The sequence below is a fragment of the Cyprinodon tularosa genome, unplaced genomic scaffold (assembly GCF_016077235.1).
Source record: "Cyprinodon tularosa strain WSP-4 unplaced genomic scaffold, ASM1607723v1 ctg1192, whole genome shotgun sequence".
NCBI lineage: Eukaryota > Metazoa > Chordata > Actinopteri > Cyprinodontiformes > Cyprinodontidae > Cyprinodon > Cyprinodon tularosa.
In genome coordinates this window covers 126,236-153,877 of record NW_024037995.1, presented here as the reverse complement: position 1 = coordinate 153,877, position 27,642 = coordinate 126,236, and the positions used below count along the sequence as shown (strand labels likewise).

The window sequence follows — 27,642 nt, the reverse complement described above, 5'->3', positions numbered from 1 at the left end:
AACCAGAACCAGGCGGAGCAACCAGAACCCGGCGGAGCAACCAGAACCCGGCGGAGCAACCAGAACCCGGCGGAGCAACCAGAACCCAGCGGAGCAACCAGAACCAGGCGGAGCAACCAGAACCAGAACCCAGCGGAGCAACCAGAACCAGGCGGAGCAACCAGAACCCGGCGGAGCAACCAGAACCCAGCGGAGCAACCAGAACCCGGTGGAGCAACCAGAACCCAGCGGAGCAACCAGAACCAGGCGGAGCAACCAGAACCAGAACCCAGCGGAGCAACCAGAACCAGGCGGAGCAACCAGAACCCGGCGGAGCAACCAGAACCCAGCGGAGCAACCAGAACCAGGCGGAGCAACCAGAACCAGGCGGAGCAACCAGAACCCGGCGGAGCAACCAGAACCAGGCGGAGCAACCAGAACCAGGCGGAGCAACCAGAACCAGGCGGAGCAACCAGAACCAGGCGGAGCAACCAGAACCAGAACCAGGCGGACACAGCTGGTAGAGCATCCTCTCACCTGCAGGCTCTGAGCACGTCACTAGAGCTGGGATAGATGGAGACTGAAGACCAGGGAGTCAGACCAGCAGGGGGCGTGTTCCTCTGAGGGCTCCTGAAGTCCTCGGGGCCCCTCCCATTAAGGCAGCAGGGGGCGCTGGCGGGGTAAGGAGACAGAGGAGAGGACGCCACTGAGAGCTCCGGCTTGGCGCGGAGAGCAGCGTGGACGTTGTTGACCTTCTCTGAGGAAGACGCTCCGTGGTGACCCTGCTCGTTGTCATAGTTACTGGCTTTTTCCTTTCCAAAGGCTGAGAGTTGAGGATTGTCTGAACTGAGCGCTGCGGGGGCAGGAGAGGCGGGCTGGGACAGGCCGGCCGAGCGCCCCGGCTGGACGTGATTAGTCGATCCCTGCCGGGGGGCGGAGCCAGGACTGGGCGGCACTCCTCCATGATGGCCAACGGCGGCGGGGACGACGCTGCCGTTTTCAACCCTGGAAGGTGTTGCTTCTTTGGTGTGGAGCCCTGAGGTAGTAGCTGAGTGGAGGGGGGAGGACTGGGGGGAGGTGGGGGATAAGGAGGAGGCCGAGGAGGAGGCAGTGCAGGGCCCAGAGCAATGTCCCACCTGACTGAGAATGACGGAGGAGGAGAAGGGGGTCTGAGAGGGGGGGGAGGAGGGAGGTTCTTCATCAGGACCTGCTGAATATGAACCTTGACCTTTATGGAGCCCCTGGAGAGAAAACGACAAAATAGATTCACACCTTTAGAGGAAAGCAGCTGCCTGTCACCTGTCACCTGACACTGTGGGTTTATGGGACTTTATGCTAAACATGGAGGAGGCAGGTAGGCTACGGCAAGCCATTTTAACATTTATTAGAAGAGCTGTCTTCTCTATTGTTCCATTTGTTGATCTCTAAAATAAGATTCTTCCTGGTCAAAACTACATTCCTACTAGCCAGAAACGCACATATAGATATCCCAGATTCTGCCAGCAGATATTAAATCTAAGGTTGCCCAAAACATACTTGTACTAGTAAGGATAAACTTTCAAACTAGGGATGCACGATATTGAGATTTTGGCCGATATCCGATATGCCGATATTTTAAAACTCATGTAGCCGATAACCGATATCGATACCGATGTTAAAGCTGGACAAAAATAAGTAGTCATTGAAAATAGCAGTTTTGTTATCCATTTCTGACACTTTGAAAAATAATAAACTCAAATATATTTTCATATGCTGATATCAAATAGATTTTTAAAAACGCGGTATCGATCTATTTTACTTTCAAAATCTCGTGAAATTTCATCGTTCTGTTACAAACTCTCGTGATATTTTGCAAATTCTTGTGAGATTTTGTTAGTAAAATAGATCGATACCGCGTCAATATATCAACATATAAAAATATGGCAACATTTGGTGAATTTTCGGGGGATTTCGTAGCATAACGATGACATATAGCAATATTTCATTAGTAAAAGAGATTGATATGGTGTTTTTAAATGGCAATATATCAGCATATGAAGATATTGGGATATTTTAATTAGGGGTGTAAATCACATCCATCATGGCGATTCGATTCAGTATCGATTTCCTGACCCAACGATTCGATTATTTTCGATACTCAAGAATACACCACGATTCGATTCGATTCAATTAATCGATTAATTAGTTGTTTGTTTTTTTATTATTATTTTTTTTACACCTTACAGGCTAAACAAAGTTTCAAGTTTGAAATAAATCAATGAAAGCTGTAATATCATTATGCATTTTCTTTAGAAACAACAGCAAAAATACTGCACAATATCAGTGTAATGAGATGAATGCAATACCTCGGCTCCAGAGAAACTGTCCAACATATTTTTTTAGAATGTAATAAATATACTCAGGAAAGAGAGATGTTGCTTAGAGAGTTAGACAGGAATAAAAATAAACTATATATAAGGGAATTGTTTCAAAGGTCATCTGGGGATGTAGTTTTTGGTAGTATTTTTAATTTTCTAAGAAGAACGGGTATTTTAGGGAGAATATAATAGTTTGTCTGGTCCATACTCCATTCTGGAAGGTGGCGGTAATGCACCTATAAGTTGTTTGCCAACCGCCATTAAAAAAAAGAAGAAGAAGAAGGCTCCAGAGTGTTGCGTCACCGCCCCCTTGAGAGACGCTCCGCTGCTCCTCTCCCAGATTGTAGCTGACCGCAAACAGTGCAGCAGACAGGAGGCCGGCTTGTTTTTTTTTTATGACCGAAATTGCGGAAAACAACTCGTGAAGTTTGACCCGCTAGAAGAGCGAGGTGCGCGAGAACGCTGGGACCCTTTTTCCAGCTGAATCTCCGCTCTTTTTGCCCTCATTTCCCTTCGTCGTCGGACTAAACTCGCCCCCACTTCCTCACCGCCTCGGCCGTATCTAGACCCACAGTTTGTAGCTCAGACCACGCTTCAATATTGAGCATAATTTAAAAATGTCTGTGTGAAGCTTGCTGCAACACACTGCTGTAAGAGTATAACCAGGAAGCGCGGTAGGAGGGCAAAATAGGTTTAGCGCCACCACAGCACGGGAGGAAGAATTACGCCCAGGAGCAAATGGATAAAAATAGACCGGAGGGAAAAAAAAACATGAATCGATTATCTTGCGGACGTGTCGATGCATCGGATCGTCGGCTTTTGGATCGATGCATCGATACAAAACGATTATTATTTACACCCCTAATTTTAATGTATCAATATTTTTTCCCTCGTCTTTAGAAGTTTTTAAGCCTGTAGAAAAGAAGTTTTTGAGGAAGAAGAAGAAGTAGTATTTTTTTTTTTAGACTTTAGAAACTCAGAAGCTGATCAAATATCGGGTTAAATATCGGTGGGGTGGCTGATGTCCGATATTCAGTTTTAAGGCCGATACGGATAGGGGGCCGATTATATCGTGCATCCCTATTTCAAAGGGTTACACGTTTTAAGCAGCCCTTTCGACATTTATTAGCTTGACTGAATATATATTCCAGATGTCTCAAATGCATTTCTTCCCAGTCAAAATGAACATTTCAGATCTCTAATATAACATTCCTACCATCTAAAATATACATTCCAGATGTCTGAAATGTAATTCTTATTAGTACAAATTTATGACCAGCAATGATTTCATTAATGAATTCATTTTAAACATCCAGAATGTTTATTCTAGATAGGAGTAATGTCATTTTGGATATCTGAAAGTCACGGCTAATTTTTAACAGTAAGAATTACATTTCAGATTATTTTAGGAGGATTACTATTTAATATATCTGAAATACAAGTAAATATACATTAAAACAGCAACTTAAAATTGGTAGAGATTTGTAGATATCTGAAATGTAGTTCTTATCAGAATTAATCTTATTCCAGAAAACTTGAGGTTTAATTTCTGCTGACAGTAAAGTAATTATTGATATCTAAAATACAATTCTGAGTAGGAGTATTGTAACTGGGACTAGGTAGAATGCTCTAGTGCCATCTATAATAGAAATGTGACTAGTCAGCCTGCCTATTTTATGTTACCTAAAACTAAATTTTACATTTGCAATATTAAAATTGAGATTTCTGGAATTCTAATCTAACTAGTCCTGAAATAAGTAGTTGATATCTGTAATGAAATTTCTACTAGCAGAATGTTATTTAGAACTATCTGAGATAGTAATTATAACTAGCAGTAACTCTATTATAGAGATCTAAAACTAGATTTCACCCTCGTCAGAATTCAGTTTTAGTATGAAGAATGTTTTAGAAATCTTAAATGGAAGAAATGCATTTCAGACATCTGGATTATATATCCAGTCAAGCTATTAAATGTCTAAACGGCCTGCCATAGTTTCGCCCTCTGGCCAGCTGGGGGAGAGGCGCCCTGGAAAAGCAGTCAGACTGCCGGTGAAGCCTTCCCAGTACATCTTCCCAGTCTGAACCAGTTAATAAATGCTGCTTGAATTTAGACCAGTGACCTCCTGAGACCTTTTATTCCTGATAACATTCTGCCAGTCTGATAGGAGAACGTCTACAGACCACCAGCAGGTCTCTGACTGGCCTAGTCAAAGCCCAGCTCTGAAAGCAGAGCAGAATCTAGAGTAGATCTAATAGATGCTGAGTCGTGAGGATGGTGAAGATGAAGCTGCTCTCTGACACCTGCGTACCTGAGTGCTAGTGTCGTGTTGTTGGCTCCTCCAGGTCTCTGCCTGACTGGGACTAATATTAGTGCTGCTGGTGGTGCTGGGCTGACTGGTGTGAGGTAGAGAGTTCTGCAGCGGGTAAGGCACGTCTCCGTTGCTCGCGCCGCCGCCGCCTCCCGGCCCCGCGGTGTGATTGGTAAGGTCCAGGTGTCCTGGCAGACCCGCCGAAGGACTCGAAGAGCAGGATCCGTTGGTCGTGGCCTGGGGGACGCTGGGGGGTCCATTGGCTGTGTGACTAAGGGGGGAGGAGCGGGGGAGGGGGGAGTCGGCTACGGCGCCGTTGGGAAGGAGGGACGGCTGCTGGCCTCCTGCCTGCTGCTTCATCTGAGAAGGAGGTTAGAAGCAGAGAGGAGGTGGAGGTTAGAAGCAGAGAGGAGGTGGAGGTTAGAAGCAGAGAGGAGGTGGAGGTTAGAAGCAGAGAGGAGGTGGAGGTTAGAAGCAGAGAGGAGGTGGAGGTTAGAAGCAGAGAGGAGGTGGAGGTTAGAAGCAGAGAGGAGGTGGAGGTTAGAAGCAGAGAGGAGGTGGAGGTTAGAAGCAGAGAGGAGGTGGAGGTTAGAAGCAGAGAGGAGGTGGAGGTTAGAAGCAGAGAGGAGGTGGAGGTTAGAAGCAGAGAGGAGGTGGAGGTTAGAAGCAGAGAGGAGGTGGAGGTTAGAAGCAGAGAGGAGGTGGAGGTTAGAAGCAGAGAGGAGGTGGAGGTTAGAAGCAGAGAGGAGGTGGAGGTTAGAAGCAGAGAGGAGGTGGAGGTTAGAAGCAGAGAGGAGGTGGAGGTTAGAAGCAGAGAGGAGGTGGAGGTTAGAAGCAGAGAGGAGGTGGAGGTTAGAAGCAGAGAGGAGGTGGAGGTTAGAAGCAGAGAGGAGGTGGAGGTTAGAAGCAGAGAGGAGGTGGAGGTTAGAAGCAGAGAGGAGGTGGAGGTTAGAAGCAGAGAGGAGGTGGAGGTTAGAAGCAGAGAGGAGGTGGAGGTTAGAAGCAGAGAGGAGGTGGAGGTTAGAAGCAGAGAGGAGGTGGAGGTTAGAAGCAGAGAGGAGGTGGAGGTTAGAAGCAGAGAGGAGGTGGAACCCAGCAGGAAGCCAGAGACAGACCTGCTGCTGCATGACGGACAGCTGCTTCTCCAGCTGCTCCAACATCTGCAGCTGAGGAGGCTTCAGGCAGCTCCGGTTTTTCCGCAGATGATCCAACAGCTGAAGAACGTTACACGCATTAATCAGCTTCTCTGAACATCCCTGAAACTATCCAAACTAACAGGGTCTGTGCCTACCTGGAGCTTCTGAGGCGTTAGACACCAGCCAGGGATCTGCTGCTGATTGGATCCATTGGCCAGCAGGTCCGCGGCGCCCTGAGAACCAGACCAAAACAAGCCGGCATGAGAACCCCCACCCAGCAGCTGCCGAACCCCCCACCACCACCTGCAGTACCTTGGCTGGGCTGGCAGTGCGCTTCCTTTTGGCCGGGCTGGCCTGTGGGTCGGAGTGGCCGCCGGCAGACGGGCCTCCCTCACCTTTACAGGCCTGGAATCCAGCAGAGACAGAGCTTCAGAGGACAAACCGCACCAGACAGGAAGCACCCAACAGCTCCACTGAAAGACCACGGCGGTACAACATCCACATGCAATCAGATAGAGGGGAGCCCCCCCACCTGAGCTACCGAAGCAGAGGATGAAGCAGGAAGGGGAGCAGTGAAAAGAAGCCGTCCGTCTTCAGATTCTAGACCCAAAATACCCAGAAGCTGATGTCTAAATAGGACTTTTACTGCAGGTCCATCAGATCCAGCCTCTAAGAGGCAGAACTGAAGCTGTGATCGTTCAAGATTCCCTCTGAGCCACGATCTGATTCACTGCTCTGTGTTAGTGGGGGGATGGGAAGCTGAGAGGAACCACCGCCATCCAACGCCTTCAAACCATTCCTGCAGCCAACATCTAACTTAAAAATGGCCTCATCAGTCTGGAGACGAAGGGAAAGGATGCCCGGTTTTCTGAGAGTTCTCCAACAATCTGAGGAAGGAAGGAGGAACATTGGATCCAGCCATCTTCACTCCAACCCTCAACATCACTGGAGGCCTTCTGCAGGTCCAGCTGTTCAGCTGGTGGCCTGATGGAGAACATCAGAGGGAAGCCAGCCTCACAGCGTCTGGAAGCAGGTTCCAAGCTTAGGAACAGGAAGGCCTCCTGCCAGCAGGGGGCGTGGCAGGCAAACAGGAGGAAGAGGACACGCTGGTCAGATGTCCCTGAACACTTCACCCCCTTGAAGCACGGTGGGGGAAGCATCAGGCTGTGGGACATGATGGGTGGAGCAGTCATGCAGCAGACAGCCAGAGCTGCAGTGGGATGGTCTCTGGGTTAGAATGGCCTAGTTAAAGTAGAGACACGATGGAAGACCAAAACTCTTCTAATTCAATGCTGTCTAGAATAGATCTAGAATAATCTGTCTAGATTAGATATAAGAGTAGCACATCTGCAACAGATCCAAGTCGTCTAGAACATTTGAACACTGTCTAAAATAAATCTACACCAACACCATCTAGAATAGATCTACACCAGCATCTAGAATAGATCTACACCAACACCATCTAGAATAGATCTACACCAACACCATCTAGAATAGATCTACACCAACACCATCTAGAATAGATCTACACCAACATATCTAGAATAGATCTCCACCAACATATCTAGAATAGATCTACACCAACATATCTAGAATAGATCTACACCAACATCTAGAATAGATCTACACCAACATCTAGAATAGATCTACACCAACACCATCTAGAATAGATCTACACCAACATCTAGAATAGATCTACACCAACACCATCTAGAATAGATCTACACCAACATATCTAGAATAGATCTACACCAACACCATCTAGAATAGATCTACACCAACACCATCTAGAATAGATCTACACCAACACCATCTAGAATAGATCTACACCAACATATCTAGAATAGATCTACACCAACATATCTAGAATAGATCTACACCAACATCTAGAATAGATCTACACCAACATCTAGAATAGATCTACACCAACACCATCTAGAATAGATCTACACCAACATATCTAGAATAGATCTATACGAACATGTCTAGAATAGATCTGTGGAAAAACCTTCAGCACTTTATTCCAGAACTCATGGATAGGAAAATCCAACAACCGCGATATTAATACCAGCTCCATATGCTGTGATGTCACTCACCCGTTCACCTCACTGTGATGTCACTCATCCGTTCACCGCACTGTGATGTCACTCATCCGTTCACCGCACTGTGATGTCACTCATCCGTTCACCGCACTGTGATGTCACTCATCCGTTCACCGCACTGTGATGTCACTCATCCGTTCACCTCACTGTGATGTCACTCATCCGTTCACCTCACTGTGATGTCACTCATCCGTTCACCGCACTGTGATGTCACTCATTCAATCACTGAACTGATGTCACTCATTCAATCACTGAACTGATGTCACTCATCCGTTCACCGCACTGTGATGTCACTTATCCGTTCACCTCACTGTGATGTCACTCATCCGTTCACCTCACTGTGATGTCACTCATCCGTTCACCGCACTGTGATGTCACTCATTCAATCACTGAACTGATGTCACTCATCCGTTCACCGCACTGTGATGTCACTCATCCGTTCACCACACTCATCCGTTCATCGCACTGTGATGTCACTCATTCAATCACTGAACTGATGTCACTCATCCGTTCACCGCACTGTGATGTCACTCATCCGTTCACCTCACTGTGATGTCACTCATCCGTTCACCGCACTGTGATGTCACTCATTCAATCACTGAACTGATGTCACTCATCCGTTCACCTCACTGTGATGTCACTCATCCGTTCACCGCACTGTGATGTCACTCATCCGTTCACCGCACTGTGATGTCACTCATCCGTTCACCGCACTGTGATGTCACTCATCCGTTCACCGCACTGTGATGTCACTCATTCAATCACTGAACTGATGTCACTCATCCGTTCACCGCACTGTGATGTCACTCATCCGTTCACAACACTCATCCGTTCATCGCACTGTGATGTCACTATTTCAATCACTGAACTGATGTCACTCATCCGTTCACCGCACTGTGATGTCACTCATCCGTTCACAACACTCATCCGTTCATCGCACTGTGATGTCACTATTTCAATCACTGAACTGATGTCACTCATCCGTTCACCGCACTGTGATGTCACTCATCCGTTCACAACACTCATCTGTTCACCGCACTGTGATGTCACTCATTCAATCACTGAACTGATGTCACTCATCCGTTCACCGCACTGTGATGTCACTCATCCGTTCACCACACTCATCCGTTCATCGCACTGTGATGTCACTCATTCAATCACTGAACTGATGTCACTCATCCGTTCACCGCACTGTGATGTCACTCATCCGTTCACCTCACTGTGATGTCACTCATCCGTTCACCGCACTGTGATGTCACTCATTCAATCACTGAACTGATGTCACTCATCCGTTCACCTCACTGTGATGTCACTCATCCGTTCACCGCACTGTGATGTCACTCATCCGTTCACCGCACTGTGATGTCACTCATCCGTTCACCGCACTGTGATGTCACTCATCCGTTCACCGCACTGTGATGTCACTCATTCAATCACTGAACTGATGTCACTCATCCGTTCACCGCACTGTGATGTCACTCATCCGTTCACAACACTCATCCGTTCATCGCACTGTGATGTCACTATTTCAATCACTGAACTGATGTCACTCATCCGTTCACCGCACTGTGATGTCACTCATCCGTTCACCTCACTGTGATGTCACTCATCCGTTCACCGCACTGTGATGTCACTCATTCAATCACTGAACTGATGTCACTCATCCGTTCACCGCACTGTGATGTCACTCATTCAATCACTGAACTGATGTCACTCATCCGTTCACCGCACTGTGATGTCACTCATCCGTTCACCACACTCATCCGTTCACCTCACTGTGATGTCACTCATTCAATCACTGAACTGATGTCACTCATCCGTTCACCTCACTGTGATGTCACTCATCCGTTCACCTCACTGTGATGTCACTCATCCGTTCACCGCACTGTGATGTCACTCATTCAATCACTGAACTGATGTCACTCATCCGTTCACCTCACTGTGATGTCACTCATCCGTTCACCGCACTGTGATGTCACTCATCCGTTCACCTCACTGTGATGTCACTCATCCGTTCACCGCACTGTGATGTCACTCATCCGTTCACCTCACTGTGATGTCACTCATCCGTTCACCGCACTGTGATGTCACTCATTCAATCACTGAACTGATGTCACTCATCCGTTCACCTCACTGTGATGTCACTCATCCGTTCACCGCACTGTGATGTCACTCATCCGTTCACCTCACTGTGATGTCACTCATCCTTTCACCGCACTGTGATGTCACTCATTCAATCACTGAACTGATGTCACTCATCCGTTCACCGCACTGTGATGTCACTTATCCGTTCACTTCACTGTGATGTCACTTATCCGTTCACCTCACTGTGATGTCACTCATCCGTTCACCGCACTGTGATGTCACTCATCCGTTCACCACACTCATCCGTTCATCGCACTGTGATGTCACTATTTCAATCACTGAACTGATGTCACTCATCCGTTCATCGCACTGTGATGTCACTCATCCGTTCACCGCACTGTGATGTCACTCATTCAATCACTGAACTGATGTCACTCATCCGTTCATCGCACTGTGATGTCACTCATCCGTTCACCGCACTGTGATGTCACTCATTCAATCACTGACCTGATGTCACTCATCCGTTCACCGCACTGTGATGTCACTCATCCGTTCACCACACTCATCCGTTCATCGCACTGTGATGTCACTATTTCAATCACTGAACTGATGTCACTCATCCGTTCACCGCACTGTGATGTCAATCATCTGTTCACCGCACTGTGATGTCACTCATTCAATCACTGACCTGATGTCACTCATCCGTTCACCGCACTGTGATGTCACTCATCCGTTCACCACACTCATCCGTTCATCGCACTGTGATGTCACTATTTCAATCACTGAACTGATGTCACTCATCCGTTCATCGCACTGTGATGTCAATCATCCGTTCATCGCACTGTGATGTCACTCATCCGTTCACCGCACTGTGATGTCACTCATTCAATCACTGACCTGATGTCACTCATCCGTTCACCGCACTGTGATGTCACTCATCCGTTCACCACACTCATCCGTTCATCGCACTGTGATGTCACTATTTCAATCACTGAACTGATGTCACTCATCCGTTCACCGCACTGTGATGTCAATCATCTGTTCATCGCACTGTGATGTCACTCATTCGTTCACCGTCAACATGGTGACCTTCTGATCTCAGGGGAACTGTGATGGTTTGAGATGATTGGTCTGAAACTCATCCCTGACTGTTCTTCTGTCTCCTAGTTGGAGGTTTTAAGCACTGATCTCCAGGCGTTGGACGGACATGTTGGGATGAGCGGGAAAGCTCAGCGGGACCAATGAGGCGGACTTATTCTGTGTGGAATCTGGTTCTAACTGGTTAAGAGGAAGCAGAAAGGAAAGTCTGGCAGGCTGGATCCCTGAGCGGCCAAACAAACCATGTTCTCACCTGCTGTGCCTGTGCTGCGTTCAAGGCCCCCTGCCTGGACGTGAGCTCAGCAGGGATGGGAAGGCTCCACGCCTCCTCAATACAAGGAAGCATTTTAGTCTTACTCTGCAGACTACCTGGTTGAAGGTTACACAACTGAGCCTAGGAGAAATGGTGCGAAACACAGACTTTAGTGCTGAAACAGGAGAGGAACTACAGAATCTATGCTGACTGAGAGCGGCTCTACCTGCACACAGATCAGAGAAATGATTAATGAACGTATGCTTTCACATCAAACACAGCAATATGAATCAGTATTCATATGTATGTGTTCAAAGGGCCACTGATCACAGCACCTTAAAGCACAGAACATCAAACTACCAAACAACATCTAACAACGGGCCATGATGTCAGGGGAGGGGCTCCACCTGCAGCAGCTTGATGCGCTGAGCCAGGGCGGCGCTGTTCAGACACGCTTTGCTGCGCATGGCGTTGATGTAGCACTTCATGGCGTCCTGCAGCTGGCCGCAGGACTCGTAGAGGGTGCCCAGGTCCATCCAGGCGGCGGCGTGGCTGTGGTCCAGCTGCACAGCGCAGATGTAGGCCTGCAGAGCGTCCATCGGCTGGTTCTGCTGCTGGTACAGAACGCTGCAAGGAGACAGAACGCAGCTCAGGGACCCAGAAGTATTCACACCTTCAAAGCCTCACCACAGATTCCTGATGAGTATGAACTTTGACTAGGCCATTCCGGACTCTAGCTAAAGCCACATTACTTCCACAGGATGGATGTCCCACCTGCTCTGTGGAAGCTGGAGGTTAGGTGGAGCTGCTGCTTTGATTAACGCTCCGCCAGGCTGTCAGTTTATCAGGCAGCCATGTTTTGATCCCTAACCTTGCTATCGAACCTTGTAATTCTACTTTATAACAAAAGAAGGAAAAATAAAAGCCAAGCAGGCTGTGGAGGAAGGAATACTAACGCTAAACACTGATTCTAAACGCTCCGGTTCTGGAGGCAGATTCTCACCCAATGGAGCACCAGGTGTCGGCGCTGGCCTCAGACTTATCGATGGACTGCCGGTAGGAGATGAAGGCATCCTGCACCTTCCCAATACTGGAGTAGCACCTGGCAAACACACGGTTAAACCATCATTTGGTCTACTGAGGCCAACGCTTCAAGGTTTGCAAACCATCAGGAATCGAAGAGTTTCCATTGATCTAATCAGTGTCTGGATCAGCAGTAAAGCTGCTGAAGATGCTTCAGGTTTCCATCAGAGGTCATAAAACAATCCAAGCGTTACTCTGTGTTTCTGTTCCAGGGTGTGGATTATTGATCAGATGAATCAATTATTCAATTAATCATTTACTAATTAATTAATCAATCAATGAAACATTAAATGGAAAAAAATAAAACAGACCAATAAGCTATTGGCTAAGAGAGCATCCTGCAGAGAGCAGGAAAAAGACTATCCAGAAAAACCTACTGGTTAGAAAGTAAACATCATTTTCCAGGGTGTGAATAATTGTGGGCTGAGCTGTCAGCAGGTGGAACCGTGGAGCGGTCCAGCACCAGAACTCTTCACATCTCAGCACTCAGGCTTACCTGCCCAGTAGGTACCAGGACTGGCCTGAGTTGGGGTCTGCTTCCAGAGACTTCTGCAGACACTGGATGGCATAGCAGCCCTTAGCATCTTTCTCCCTCAGCTGCTCCACGGTGTGATGCATCCAGCCTGAGGAGAAGCACAGAGAGCGTTAGCCGCTCTGATTGGGTCCACGTTAATCTGAAGGGCTGGTTATCCTCCTGCAGCAGGCCGTCGCAGTGAGATTAATGCAGACATTTTTGATTTATGCTCAGTTTTTAGCATGGTCTGCGCTACACGCTGTGGGTCTAGATACGGCCGAGGCGGTGAGGAAGTGGGGGCAAGTTTGTCCGACAACGGAGGGACATGAGGGCCAAAAAGAGCGGGGATCCAGGTGGAAAAATGGTCCCAGCGTTCTCGTGCACCTCGCTCTTCTAGCGGGTCAAACTTCACGAGTTGTTTTCTGCAATGGCGGTGATAAAAACAAAACAAGCCGGCCTCCTGTCTGACATCATGTACAATTTGTGAGAGGTGCAGCATAGTGTTTGTGGAGGGGGCGGGGACGTCTTTTTGTTCGCTCGAACACCTATGCAGACGTCCTAGCTTCGAAGAATAAATCAGCCCTGAGACCCGCAGAAGCAGCAAAACAAAACCACCCAGAACCACAGAGAACTGTCCCACAAGGCAACTAATGATTGCTCAACCAACCCAACAGGCCAAGCAGCAACAGTCTATTTCCAACACTAAAGCTCTGCTCAGACCGCATGCTGTAGAGGCAGCATGGCGTCTACGAACCTGCCGGCAGAATATGTTGGCTTTTATTATCCTGCTGCCTGCAGTTTGTAGCACAGACCTGAAAAACGCTAACATCTACTTCCAGCCGCCACCAACAGGAGGGGAAAACCCTGGAGAGGCGAGCGGGCCTGAGGCAGCTGCTGCTGGGGATTCCCAGTGACAGCGCAGCGCCGGTATGTGGGGGTCTGAGCGGCTCCCACAGAGAAATAATCTTTGAAGGCAGGATGGTAATCTGGATGAACTGACTGCACAGACCATGTTTTCAGGAGGACTTTCTCACTTCAACATAGATTCTAACTACTTTCTACCCGCTGATCACAGCTAATATAGCAAAGCTGCTCTCTGGCATCGAACACAGGAGCAGCAGAAGCATCTGGACTCACTTTACTGGACGGCTGACCTTAATGTGGATCAGAGATAAAGCAGCAGAAGCTGCTTTGATGCTTCCAGCACTAGCAATCCGCACGTAGCAACATGGTTGCCCTGGGAGACAGTTCAACATAATCAAAAGATGATCTAACGGTCTGCCTAGAATCCATCAGCAGGAAAGAGGTTTCTGGTTTTCCTCAGGTCGTTTCTGCCCAACAGTAAACCACCAACCTTCTCTGCAGCCCAAAGTTTACACACCCTGCAAACTTAAAGCTCTGGATCAAAGCGCAGAGTAACGTCCACTTACCGAGCTGCTGCAGTGTGGCGGCCTTCACCTGAGCAGGGAGATCTTGGCTCTGCAGCAGACTCTCGTACGCCTCCTTAGCTGCTCTGAATTTCTTCTGCAGGACAGAGAGAGACAGCGGCTGTAAGAGATCCTCCATCTGCTAACGACGGGCTGACGGTAGGAACCTGAGGGACCTGGGTAACCCTGGGTCTGTGAAGGTCGGGTATGACGGCAGGTTCAGGCGCTGGCCTGCCGCGCTGCCAGTGATGGAATTATACTGGGTTTATAAGAGGCAGGGTGTCACTTTAACCCTTCCTGTGAGCACAGCATTAAGCCTGAGCTCGACTGAATGACCACCAGCACTCAATGGATGCTTATATTCAAGATGGCCGCCGACTCAGAGGCAGACATTAAACTGGACAGAAAACAATTATAAATATTAAAAGACAAGAGTCTAAGTTTCTTAAAGGAAAAGTCCGTTCATATTCAGAGTTTAAACTTCTGACAGTTCTTTAAATCTGAAATTATTACATGCTGTTCAAAAAATGATAATTGTTGATTTGACATTTAAATATGTTTTCACTACAACTTTAAAACCTTATCAGGAAGTCTTGAAGCTGTTTTTAGCTAATTCAACCCAAGTGGATCCATTAACAGCAATCCCCATCAATCCCCCAGCCCCGCCTACAGTAGGGCGAATCTGATCTGCTTACCTGGATTTCATATAAATGAGCGATGTGGAACTGAACTGGAAGAAAAGAGAAGAAGAATGTAAGCATCACTTCATCAGTCTGCTGTCCCCCCCCCCCGTCAACCAGCAGCGTGCAGCAGGGAATACATGTGATCTGAAATCACAGCGCCTGTGCTGCCTGCTTGTGAGTCTCTGCAGCTCCCTCCGTGCACCGTCTCCTTGGCAACCGGAGTCTTGGGCCGTCAGCAAGGAAGGCAAGGCTGTGTGGATCTGCTCTATGCAGAACTACTTTAATCCTACAGCATCCATCCATCCACCCATCCACCCATTCATCCACCCATCCATCCACCCACCCATTCATCCACCCATCCATCCACCCACCCACCCATTCATCCACCCATTCATCCATCCACCCACCCATCCATCCACCCACCCATCCATCCACCCACCCATCCATCCACCCACCCATCCATCCACCCACCCACCCATTCATCCACCCATCCATCCACCCACCCATCCATCCACCCACCCACCCATCCATCCACCCACCCACCCATCCACCCACCCATCCATCCACCCACCCATCCACCCATCCATCCACCCATCCATCCATCCATCCACCCATCCATCCATCTACCCATCCATCCATCCACTCATCCACCCATTCATCCACCCACCCACCCACCCATCCATCCACCCACCCATCCATCCATCCACCCATTCATTCATCTACCCATCCATCCACCCACCCATTAATCCACCCATCCATCCACCCACCCATTCATTCATCCACCCATCCATCCACCCACCCACCCACCCATTCATCCACCCATTCACCCATCCATCCATCCATCCACCCACCCACCCATTCATCCACCCATCCATCCACCCACCCATCCACCCATCCATCCACCCATCCATCCACCCATCCATCCATCCACCCATCCATCCACCCACCCACCCATTCATCCACCCATCCATCCACCCACCCATCCATCCACCCACCCATTCATCCACCCACCCATCCATCCACCCATCCATCCACCCATTCATCCACCCATCCATCCACCCACCCATTCATTCATCCACCCATCCATCCACCCACCCACCCATCCATCCACCCACCCATCCATCCATCCACCCATTCATTCATCCACCCATCCATCCACCCACCCATTCATCCACCCATCCACCCACCCATTCATCCACCCATCCATCCACCCATTCATCCACCCATCCATCCACCCATTCATCCACCCACCCATCCACCCACCCATCCATCCACCCACCCATTCATCCACCCATCCATCCACCCACCCATCCACCCACCCACCCATTCATCCACCCATCCATCCACCCACCCATTCATCCACCCACTCATCCACCCACCCATTCATCCACCCATTCATCCACCCACCCATCCACCCACCCATCCATCCATCCACCCACCCATCCATCCACCCACCCATTCATCCACCCACCCATTCATCCACCCATCCATCCACCCACCCATTCATCCACCCACTCATCCACCCATCCATCCACCCACCCACCCATTCATCCACCCATCCACCCACCCATTCATCCACCCATCCATCCACCCACCCATCCACCCACCCATTCATCCACCCACCCACCCATTCATCCACCCATCCATTCATCCACCCATCCATCCACCCATTCATCCACCCATCCATCCACCCACCCATTCATCCACCCACCCATTCATCCACCCATCCATTCATCCATCCATCCACCCATTCATCCACCCATCCATCCACCCCTTCATCCACCCACTCATCCACCCACCCATTCATCCACCCATTCATCCACCCACCCATCCACCCACCCATCCATCCATCCACCCACCCATCCATCCACCCACCCATTCATCCATCCATTCATCCACCCATCCATCCACCCACCCATTCATCCACCCACTCATCCACCCATACACCCACCCACCCATTCATCCACCCATCCACCCACCCATTCATCCACCCATCCATCCACCCACCCATTCATCCACCCACCCACCCATTCATCCACCCATCCATCCACCCATTCATCCACCCATCCATCCACCCACCCATTCAACCACCCACCCATTCATCCACCCACCCATCCACCCACCCATTCATCCACCCATCCATCCACCCATCCATCCACCCATCCATCCACCCACCCATTCATCCACCCACCCATTCATCCACCCATTCATCCACCCACCCATCCACCCACCCATTCATCCACCCATCCATTCATCCATCCATCCACCCATTCATCCACCCATCCATCCACCCATTCATCCACCCACCCATTCATCCACCCATTCATCCACCCATCCATCCACCCATCCATCCACCCATCCATCCACCCACCCATTCATCCACCCACCCATTCATCCACCCACCCATTCATCCACCCATTCATCCACCCATCCATCCATCCACCCATTCATCCACCCATCCATCCACCCACCCATTCATCCACCCATCTACCCACCCATCCACCCATTCATCCACCCATTCATCCACCCACCCATCCACCCACCCACCCATTCATTCACCCATTCATCCACCCATCCATCCACCCACCCATTCATCCACCCATTCATCCACCCACTCATCCACCCACCCATTCATCCACCCATTCATCCACCCATCCATCCACCCACCCATCCACCCACCCATTCATCCACCCATCCATCCACCCACCCATCCACCCACCCATTCATCCACCCATTCATCCACCCACTCAGATACTTACTTTCAGCTTTGGATAAAGTGCAGAGATTAGAGTCGATCAAAGCCAGCTGGAAATGCTGCAGAGAGAAGAAAAACACAATTTAATGCAAACATGGCATCAGAGCAGATCCAGAACTAAGCATGAATGAACCCTGAAGAACCAGAACCCGGGGGGGGAGGGGTGGGACAGATGGGTTGGGATCTGATCCATCTACCACCTCAGAGGTCTTTAGAACCTGCTGATGGTCGGCTACCTTAAAGAGCTCCATGAAAACAACAAAGGTTTGAAGTTTAAACACTGAAGGATGAAACATGTGGAACCAGAAGCCAGCAGTCCTTTCAGTCAGCGTGCTAAACAGGAGCAGGCTAAGCTAACAGCAGACAGGAAGTGGGACCCAAAGGTTGGTTTTTCTTCTTCCTCAGAGGAGCAGAGGACCTTCAGCAGGAAGGAGAAACCAAAGACTTCCCATCAGTCCACTGACAGCACTGATTTATTCCTGTAAACCAGCCTCTGTCATGGAGCAGCAGCAGTTATTCTTTACCCTTGCGGCGCCCCCTGCTGGTGGGCAGCCCTACTGTCCCTGCCAATACGGCATCATGCATCCTGACCTTTAGAGAGACGCCTACAGGTTCAGAGAAAGGACCACCTGATGTAAGACCTGAAGATCCGTTAGTTGTTGATCATTAAACGCTGTTGGACAGCAGCTGCTCTCTCGCGCGGTGCGACATCCGCCTCCGCTCTCTCGCGCGGTGCGACATCCGCCTCCGCTCTCTCGCGCGGTGCGACATCCGCCTCCGCTCTCTCGCGCGGTGCGACATCCGCCTCCGCTCTCTCGCGCGGTGCGACATCCGCCTCCGCTCTCTCGCGCGGTGCGACATCCGCCTCCGCTCTCTCGCGCGGTGCGACATCCGCCTCCGCTCTCTCGCGCGGTGCGACATCCGCCTCCGCTCTCTCGCGCGGTGCGACATCCGCCTCCGCTCTCTCGCGCGGTGCGACATCCGCCTCCGCTCTCTCGCGCGGTGCGACATCCGCCTCCGCTCTCTCGCGCGGTGCGACATCCGCCTCCGCTCTCTCGCGCGGTGCGACATCCGCCTCCGCTCTCTCGCGCGGTGCGACATCCGCCTCCGCTCTCTCGCGCGGTGCGACATCCGCCTCTGCTCTCTCGCGCGGTGCGACATCCGCCTCCGCTCTCTCGCGCGGTGCGACATCCGCCTCTGCTCCTGATGTAGAGAGATCACTGCCTGCTTCTGGTAACCAGAACAGAAAGAAAGCCTTACCAATGCTGCTCTGATCTGTTCCATCCTAGAACCCAACCAGCAGGTTCCAGATCAGTGGATCGCTGCCATTAAATGCTAGCCTGTGGTTCTAACGTGCAGCCATTGGTGGCTCCAAGGTGACAGGTCTGCATCAGCCTTCAAGCTGCACCATCACAACTTCCATTCATATATTAGAAAAGGAATTCATAGCATCTGGTTCACAGATTCAGAAGATCTACCTGAAACCAAATGAAGCCAGTTGGTCCTCTACTGGTTTTCTCTCAGAGGCGAGCGCTATCATGTTTCATCCAGGCTGAGGCTAAAGATAGCTCCTACCGTCCATCCGCCTGCAGATCCGATCAGTCAACGCCAGCCGGACAGAAAGAGAGAACAAAACCAGCCGCATCCCAGAATCTAAACGCGTTACCTAGACGGCTCTCCCATGATAGCATCTCCTGCAGGTCTCCCCCTTAGAATGCTCTATCCTCCACAGCAGCAGCAGCACCGTCAGCTTGGCATTCCTCCTCCCTCCCCGTCTTCCTCTCTCAACCCCCATCCTGCTGTCACTGATTACCATTCAGCAGATGGCTGCAGAGGAGATGACGCAATTCCACCCGCTCTGCACCTCTTCTTTTCAGTATATTCACAGACACTTTTATCCAGGCGACTTACAAAACAGGCATTAGCGTAGCGTGAAGGGTCTTGCCTGAGGACCCACCCTGGCAGTTCATGCCCCCCCCCCCCCAGTGGGGATAAAAACCCAGGCTCCCTGTTTGCAGGACGGGGGACTTACAACCTGAGCTAGCCAGCCGGTTTCTCATTAAACCGGATGTAGTATTTGGAACGAATATTTTGATTGTTAGAAAAAAAGCAGAGCGTGATTGGCTGATGGTGTGCTTCATCAGCCAATCACAGAGCTACGAAGCATAGAAAGAGCAGGTTAACCTCAGCCTGGTCTGAAGAGGAGTTTAGAGAGTCATCCTGTGACGGAGCAATCGGACCTAAACAAAGCCATGGATCAGAACCCAACCATGAGTCTAAACCAGTTCCCTGCTGTCTGCATAGATCCGCCTCCTGAGGTTCAATAAGGAAACTAATCCTGAAGAACCACAGACATCAAATCATTCCATGGTCAGACTCCGATTCAAATGCAGACCAGTGAAAACAGAGTCCAGCAAAGCCAGCCTCTCCTGTCTCATAATGACTCTGGAGCCAAGCCATGCTGGACCGGGTTGAAGGATCTACGCAGTACATGTAGAAGACAGCACATCCTTCCTAACCTGTGGAACATGGGAACCGAACAGCTGACAGACGTTACCTTCAAGCTGGACTCGTAGACTGTGTTGACATTAAACATGAGTCCCAGTCTCAGATGAATTTCTTTCGCTCGGGAAAACGTTGGGTCGATGTAGAGCACCTCTTGGAAGGCCTTAATAGCCCTGAGAGACAAAGAAAAACAGAAACTGAAATGTGACGCATGATTCAGCTCTCAGAGTATTTAACAGACAGAATGAGCTAAAGCATTTAAATATGTTTAGAAAGCAGCTAAAGCCTGAGGCAGGTAGGTGTTTACTGCCAGTTACTGTACGGTATAACCATCAGAGGCAGATGCTAACCATCTAGGTTATGCTAAGGTACCGCTGAGACAGGAAAGGCCTGGTTACCCAGGAAAGGAAGACTGGAAAGTGACCTGAGATGACAGGATGTGAGTTGGAGCTATAGAAATAAACTGAATAGAATTTAGAACATGTAAAAATGTAAGCAGTGCAGCAGTTTGTGCCTGAAAGCCTGTAAATATGAGGCTATTTTCCACAAGCAGAGAAGATCAACGTTATCCAGGAGGACAGCGGGGATTGGGACCCGGTTCTTCTACCTCAGCATGAATCCAGTCATTTCCTGTCCACCACAAGCAGCCCAGCCCTCAGCAACGCTTTACAGCTCAGCCCCCTTACTGTGTCACCATGGCAACAGCAGCAAATGCATGTCAGTCCCAGGACTGAACTCAGTACCCCCAGCTCCTCCCCCTTCAGCCCCCTCCTCCTCAGACAGCAGCGCAGAGACATGAGCGCGCTGCCGTCCTCGCTTTAGATGCAGCCTAGCTCAGACGGTGAAAGCTAAAGAAGCTAATGCTCCATTTGCCTCACTGGCCACCGTTAGGCCTCAGCTTAGGCCTCAGCTTAGGCCTGAGCTTAGGCCTCAGCTTAGGCCTCATAGATTTAATATTGGGTAAAGGTGAAGACCTTCACATGTTTAGAGTGAATGGGTGTCCCACAGCTCAGCTGGCCTTCAGGCCTTAGACCCAGACTGACGTAAGCTGTGGGCAGAGGACCACCAGCAGGCCTGCAGACAGAGACATCAACTCTGCAGACCAGTTAAACAGGTTTTCACCCAGGTTTAAGTCTATTAACTGTCATATATATGAATAAGTCGCCATGAAAGGACAGCCAAACCCAGTGTTTACATTTCACTCTGCAAAGAGCAACATATTAAAAACTGAAATAAATGACATGCAAACAGTTTTTAATCAAACGTTATTTGAAGATAAGGTCTATTTTTATCCATTGGCTCCTGGACATCATGCTGACTCCTCTGCTGCGGTGGCGCTAAACCTGCTTTGCCCTCCTACCTCCTTCCTTTAGCCACGCCCCTTTTGCGGCTTGCAGTATTTTTTGATGCCTTTCAGTCTGTCTCAATTCTGTTATTTGCTGTTGTTTCTCAAATAAAATGCTTAACGATAGCTGTCATTGATTTATTTCAAATCTGAAACATTGTCTAGCCTGTAAGGTGAAAATAATTAATCAAATCGAATCGTATCGTGGTTTATTCGTGAGTATAAAAAATAATACAATTGTTGGATCAGGAAATTGATACTGAATCGAATCGCCATGCTGATTTACACTCCCAGTTACAGGTATGAGGAGCACTTGAACGCATCACAGATGCAGCTGTTGGGAAATCTGACAGTTCCGGCGTGCTGTCCCTCTGAGGGGAGGGTTTTTAGCACCTGAGCTCCACCTGTTATTGCCAGGTTAGTTGGGTCGACTGCAGCTTCTTTAGCTTCCTTCAGCAGAGGGCGTTCAATCTTGTACCATTTGAAATATCAATGCAACGTTCATAAGCTGTATGTAACGCAATTTCGTTCTGTATGCACTCTGTGCATACAAAATGACAAATAAAGAAGTCTAAGTCTAAGTCAATCTGCGACTCCTCCATCTGTGTCACTAGGCCACTCAGCGCCACCTTGGACCAGAACATTCTGCAGCAACCGGCCAAAAGAGGAACAACCACCCCAGTAAATATCTGACCCCTCCCACTTTGTTCACCAACACATGAGAATCCATCCTGTCACCGTCCCACCTCAGCCAATCAGGCTACAGCGCTAAGGTTTAATGCTACGTTCAGACCGCAAGCAGCAGAAGCATCTGGACTCACTTTACTGGACGGCTAACTTTAACCTGTACCGTCTGAACATAGCAGAGGCAGAGTCCAGCTCAGACCAAAGAGAGCTGCTGAACATCATCATCATGGAGAGCAGGAAGCCTTTCAACCTCTCCTGATTGGCTAATACCAAATGTCAGTGGGCGGACTCTAGGTGTGACTTCATCCAATCAGCTCAGAGGTTAGCTGAATGTTCGATAGCAGCAGGTCCAGACTGATCTACTGGTTAGCAGCCTGGGTTGGCAGGTCATTAACATCCGTCCAGGTTTCTCTGGTCAGCAGATCTGCTAGTTTCACACAGATCCAACGAAGGAGCCTCACAGCAGAGGAGCAAAGCTTAGAAATCCTCAGATGTTTCCAGTGATCCAGGTCAGCAGAGGAAGGAAAACAGAAGAAAAAGATGCGTGTGCTCAGCAGGGGAACCACTCACCACTGAAAGGCGCTGTAATGGAAGTAAACCATTCCAAGGCCGTAGAGAAAGGCAGCATTCTGGGAAAACAAACAAGACATCATCAGAAAATCCTCCATCTACTAGATCAGCCCGTTAAAATGTTCACAGGACACATCTGGGTCAGAACCTCTGAGCTTTTCTAACATCCACCACCGGATCCCAGCTGAGCTGCATGGCTCAGCAGGAGGAAGGATCTGCTCTGATCAGCGGATGTTCATTAACCTTCTCCTTTCATCTAAATGGGATTAGCTCCTCTGAACAGTTTGTTTATTCTGGTAAATCACCATAGAAACAGAAGCTGACCATGATGTTCTGATATTGATCTTCTGGGGTTAGAAGCTCCTTTTTATTCACGTTTTTAGTGAATTAGAGGCTGAAACTGTTCACACCGTTCACGGCGTGACCAGTTTATGTCCGCAGGCCTTACGGTGGACTGAACCCCCCCGTAACAGCAGCACCGCTGCAGGTACCGGATCTGCTCGGGGCCACGCCCCTTTTTATGACCTCATCATAAGGCAACTCCACTCGGATAAACTGTATTGCACCTGTTTCTTATGGATCAAATCTCTTTTGGGGTCTCATCATATTATTCCCTATATTTGCTGATATCTCACATTTCATGGGATCTAAAGCAGCTGAAAGTAGAAAACAATGATTGTCAGTCTGGAAGCAAAGTGCTGCCCTCTAAAGGCTGATTTATACTTTGAAACCAGGTGGTCTGCGTGTGTGTCGCAGTGAACGCAAACACATCCTCGCCCCTCTGCAGACAGGAGGCCGGCTTGTTTTGTTTTTATCACCGCAGTTGCGGAAAAAAACTCGTGAAGTTTGACCCGCTAGCAGAGCGAGGAGCGTGACAACACTGGGACCCTTTTTCCACCTGGATCTCCGCTCTTTTTGGCCCTCATGTCCCTCCGTGGTCGGACAAACTCGCCCCCCACTTCCTCACCGCCTCGGCCGTATCTAGACCCAAAGCGTGTAGCGCAGACCACGCTAAAAACTGAGCATAAATCAAAAATGTCTGCGTCAGGCTCACTGCGACGGCCTGCTGCAGCAGGATAAGCAGGCCTTCAGACAGACTGAGCTCTGATATTTAACCAGGAGACACTAAAAGTTTAACTTATTACTTATTCAGCTGTGAGGGCAGAAGAGGACATCTTAAAAATAAAACAGTTATTCTACTTTAAATCAAAATTAGTGTTGCTTAATATGGCTAACTGAGCGAGCTAAAAGAGGCTAACCTGCTAGCTGCTTAGCACAGCTAGCCACAGCGCTACCCAGCTCTTCATATCAGGGTCTAACAGTAACTTTATTCACCAGAAACAGATTTATCAGTTTTGTGATCAATCAGATCAAACGTCATCGGTCATTAGACACGCTAACGCTACAGATGCTCCAGACTCGGCACGCCGATGCTGCATGACGTTATCGTTGTCCTGGCAACCATGATGCTTTACATCATGTGGGATTCAGCCGATCGTGTAGCGTAATGTCGCTGGCATGAAGCAGGACCCCAGCAGATCTGGTAGCTACAGCGGAAATCCCAGTATGAAAGTGGGAGGGGTGGAACTGGACTGACTGGGTCATAGACCAGCAGCATGGCGGTGGCCCCACTGAGAGCCTGGCCCTCCATGCGGAGTCTCTGATGGAGGCCTGCGTTTATCAGGAGAACCTTTCAGCAACTTAAAAACCTTTTAAGCCCTGAACACATGGGCTGCGTACGACTTCTTAATCTCCGATCCGATTTTTTTCCTCATCACACTGACAGGGGCTGATAGAGGGGCTCCGACTAGGCGGGGTGAGCAGATCTATGCAGATTATTTGCTATAAACACATTAAAACTATTTCCCATATTTCACTGGAACAGATTATGAAAAGATAAAAATAATGAAAAACCAGGGTGAGCTTTGGTGGCGCAGTGGTTAGCGCACATGACCCATGCATGGAGGCCTTAAGCTGCGTTCACGCCGCAAGCAGCAGAGGCAGCAGGAGCAGCGAGTTGACATGCAAAGTCAACGTTTGACGCGCCGCAAACGCAGCAGCTGCTGGGGTTGGAGAAATGTAACGTTAGCTGCTGGACATCAACCAATGAGAGAAGCTGATCTGGGAGCTGGCAGGGAGTCAGACGCAGCACTGCTGATGCAGAGCGCTATGATCACTCCTCTGAAACAGTTTATTAACGCCTAAATTAACTTCAAATGTAGAAACCTGCCGGCAGAATATGTTGGCTTTTATTATCCTGCTGCCAGCAGGATGGATTACGGACATAGAACCGCTTCTCTCTCACCCCCCCCCTTCCTGTCAGCCTACTGTAAAATAAATAAATAAATAAATGAAAAACCACCTGTGCGTTCTATAAAGCAAAGCTCTACTTAATGAGTCTGTGCAGCATCTAGAACCAGAACAGATAGAGAATTCTCATCTATTTAAAACATAATGAGATCTACGTGTCAAGAAAAGAAATAAAAAATTGCAGCAATAAACTCTGTGGGACGGTTTCCATGGTGACAGAGAGGTGATTCTCAGAGAGATCTGGGAAGTTTATCCAGTTTTTCTTTCTTCTTTCCATAAAGAGGTGAGAGAGATACGCTGCGCTGACCTGCTCTGTCTGCTTCTCCTCATTCTGGAGGATCTCTACTTTATCCGTTTCTGTCCTCCTGATCTCCCATCATGGGGAAACTTTTCTATTTTAATGTTTTTGCTCCAGTCTGTCCTGCTCACTATAAACATGATGTGCGACTCCAAACTGACTCTTTCTCCGTCAGATTAACAGATTTTATTTGGGATTTTCTCCCAAAGCAGATCTGTTTTATTTTCCAACTGCGTCTCTCTTCCTGTCAGACTTATGAAATTGCTGCTGAATTGCTGCGTAGTCCGACTAAAACAGACCTGGGCTCTTTCTCAGTCTGAGCTACGCTGCCCCCTGCTGGAAATCCTCCTCACTGACTTTCAATCAGCGCTAAACGTCTCGACCTCTAAGGCACGATTCTCTGTTGGATTGGATGCTAAATGAGATTGGGTGTGTTGTGGCCTTTAGGCAGCGTGGCACAGCAGTTAAACAGGCTCTGCTCCTTCATGCCGTCCTTCATGTCTTTCCTTCTCTCTTTTCACATCTCCTGTTTCCCTACTTTCAGAAAACTGCAATAAAGACGACTAGAGATTAAAAACATCTTAACCTCTTAACATCAACCCAATTTGAACTAATCGTCTCCTATTCTGCATACCCAAATGGAAAAGCAAATAACTAAGGAACAGTGTGACACATCATCTGAAAGCTAAAACCTTCTAGTTTGTCAAAATATAAGTGTTATCGATCAGATCAAACTAAACTGGGAGGTAAACTGTGATTACATCTTAGTTCAAGCTGCTTCAGTTCAAACATGACTCAAAGTTTTTATACTTGAAAATAAAAGGTCTTTTTTGAACAGCAGTAATAAAGACATGTTTAAGAATAGACAGGTCTGATTGTTTTACGTTTGTTCTACATCATTTCAACCATAACTGCAGAACATGTCAGACCTCTAGCTCCAACCGTTCCAGAGCTGTGGAGCTTTGAACCTTTGGTGTCACCAGCGTCTCCAAATCTCTCCATATTAAAATGCTTTTACTAAACTATTGGACCCACAGAATCCACTTTTTCACAATCAGTGTTTATAACAAAATGTAACACTTATAAACCTACAATAACATAAAAATGTATTGGAAAAAAATAGTGAACCTGCTGCTTTTCAAAGCTAAAATCAGCCCCAGTGGATTTTCTGAGCTGCATTTCGTTTAGTTTTCTTGCCTTAGGCTTTGTAATAAAACTAAATCAACGTCCAAACTTCAAAAATAGCTTTATATAATCCAGCCATGTCTAGCTTTATTTGAAACCTTATTTCATTGGCTATAAAGGCAAGCTGCCCTCATGGTCTCAGCCAATAACAGCAGGACTCTATGAGGCGTAATATGGCTCTACTCGCTGCGTCACTGACTGACAGGCAGGGGGCGCTAGTGAGATTTCAGCGACAGTCCCTGACTAAAATCGAATCCTACAAAGATGCAGATGGTCTGAACATGCTTCTGTCTAGGAGGCATGAAAAGAACCATAAACATGGTGAGCTAAAAGCTGAGGGAATAAGTATTAGGAGGAGCATTAGCTATGACCAGCTAACCTTTCTGATGTCAACAACCAGACGTTATGGGCGATTTTCTCATCATTGAATATTTTAATTACTAATATGCTGGATTATTTTTAATCTGTGGACCCTTATGGAAGAATGACAATTGAAGATTGGATTTATAAAACGGCTTCTGGACGCCTCAAAGGGACGTAGCTCTGGCTGCTTTGTTTGTTTCCATGTTGACACGCTGCTATATCTGTATTAACTGTGCTTTGCTGCTCGCTGTGTCCATAAAATGATATTGGTGGTTGAATTATGGAGAATCTAAGCTTTCCAACGATGTCTGACATATTTATATTGGTGAACATTTTACCGCTGGAATTTTCTTAGTTATTAGTTGTTAAAGCTGTAAATCAGTCGCCGGCGATCAGGTGAGTTTGGAGAGTTAGAAACTGTTTAGTATCAATTTATTTCAAGGAGAAGTGGAGTTTAACACTAAAGTTAAAGTTTCCTCCCTCACCTCTCTCATTAATGAGCTTTCTGCTGGAAGAGCTTGATGGAAACATTTGATTCAACTCGCTAACTGTTGCTAAAAAGGAGGAATAAAGCTCTCCTCCTGCTGACGGATGAAGG

General features: G+C 48.5%; 1 protein-coding gene across 3 annotated transcripts in view; it reads right to left on the bottom strand.

Annotated features, from left to right (window-relative positions):
- Positions 1-495: 495 nt before the first annotated feature.
- Positions 496-27,642, bottom strand: part of LOC119772681 (lysine-specific demethylase 6A-like) — a 42,773-nt gene continuing 15,626 nt past the window's right edge. The window contains exons 5-19 of one of the 3 annotated variants that reach the window (XM_038269227.1): positions 22,889-22,947; positions 20,339-20,459; positions 17,786-17,840; positions 15,039-15,073; positions 14,347-14,440; positions 12,899-13,025; positions 12,323-12,421; positions 11,727-11,946; positions 11,320-11,460; positions 6,094-6,186; positions 5,937-6,014; positions 5,761-5,859; positions 4,966-5,005; positions 4,646-4,908; positions 497-1,220 (exon numbers count right to left, since the gene is read on the bottom strand). In XM_038269227.1, coding sequence (XP_038125155.1) covers positions 513-1,220; positions 4,646-4,908; positions 4,966-5,005; positions 5,761-5,859; positions 5,937-6,014; positions 6,094-6,186; positions 11,320-11,460; positions 11,727-11,946; positions 12,323-12,421; positions 12,899-13,025; positions 14,347-14,440; positions 15,039-15,073; positions 17,786-17,840; positions 20,339-20,459; positions 22,889-22,947 — 2,232 coding nt within the window. In that variant the 3' untranslated portion in view covers positions 497-512. Of the gene's footprint in view, positions 1,221-4,645; positions 5,006-5,760; positions 5,860-5,936; positions 6,015-6,093; positions 6,187-11,319; positions 11,461-11,726; positions 11,947-12,322; positions 12,422-12,898; positions 13,026-14,346; positions 14,441-15,038; positions 15,074-17,785; positions 17,841-20,338; positions 20,460-22,888; positions 22,948-27,642 lie in introns of all 3 variants that reach the window. The other 2 variants (XM_038269219.1, XM_038269235.1) reach the window with 2 other exon arrangements.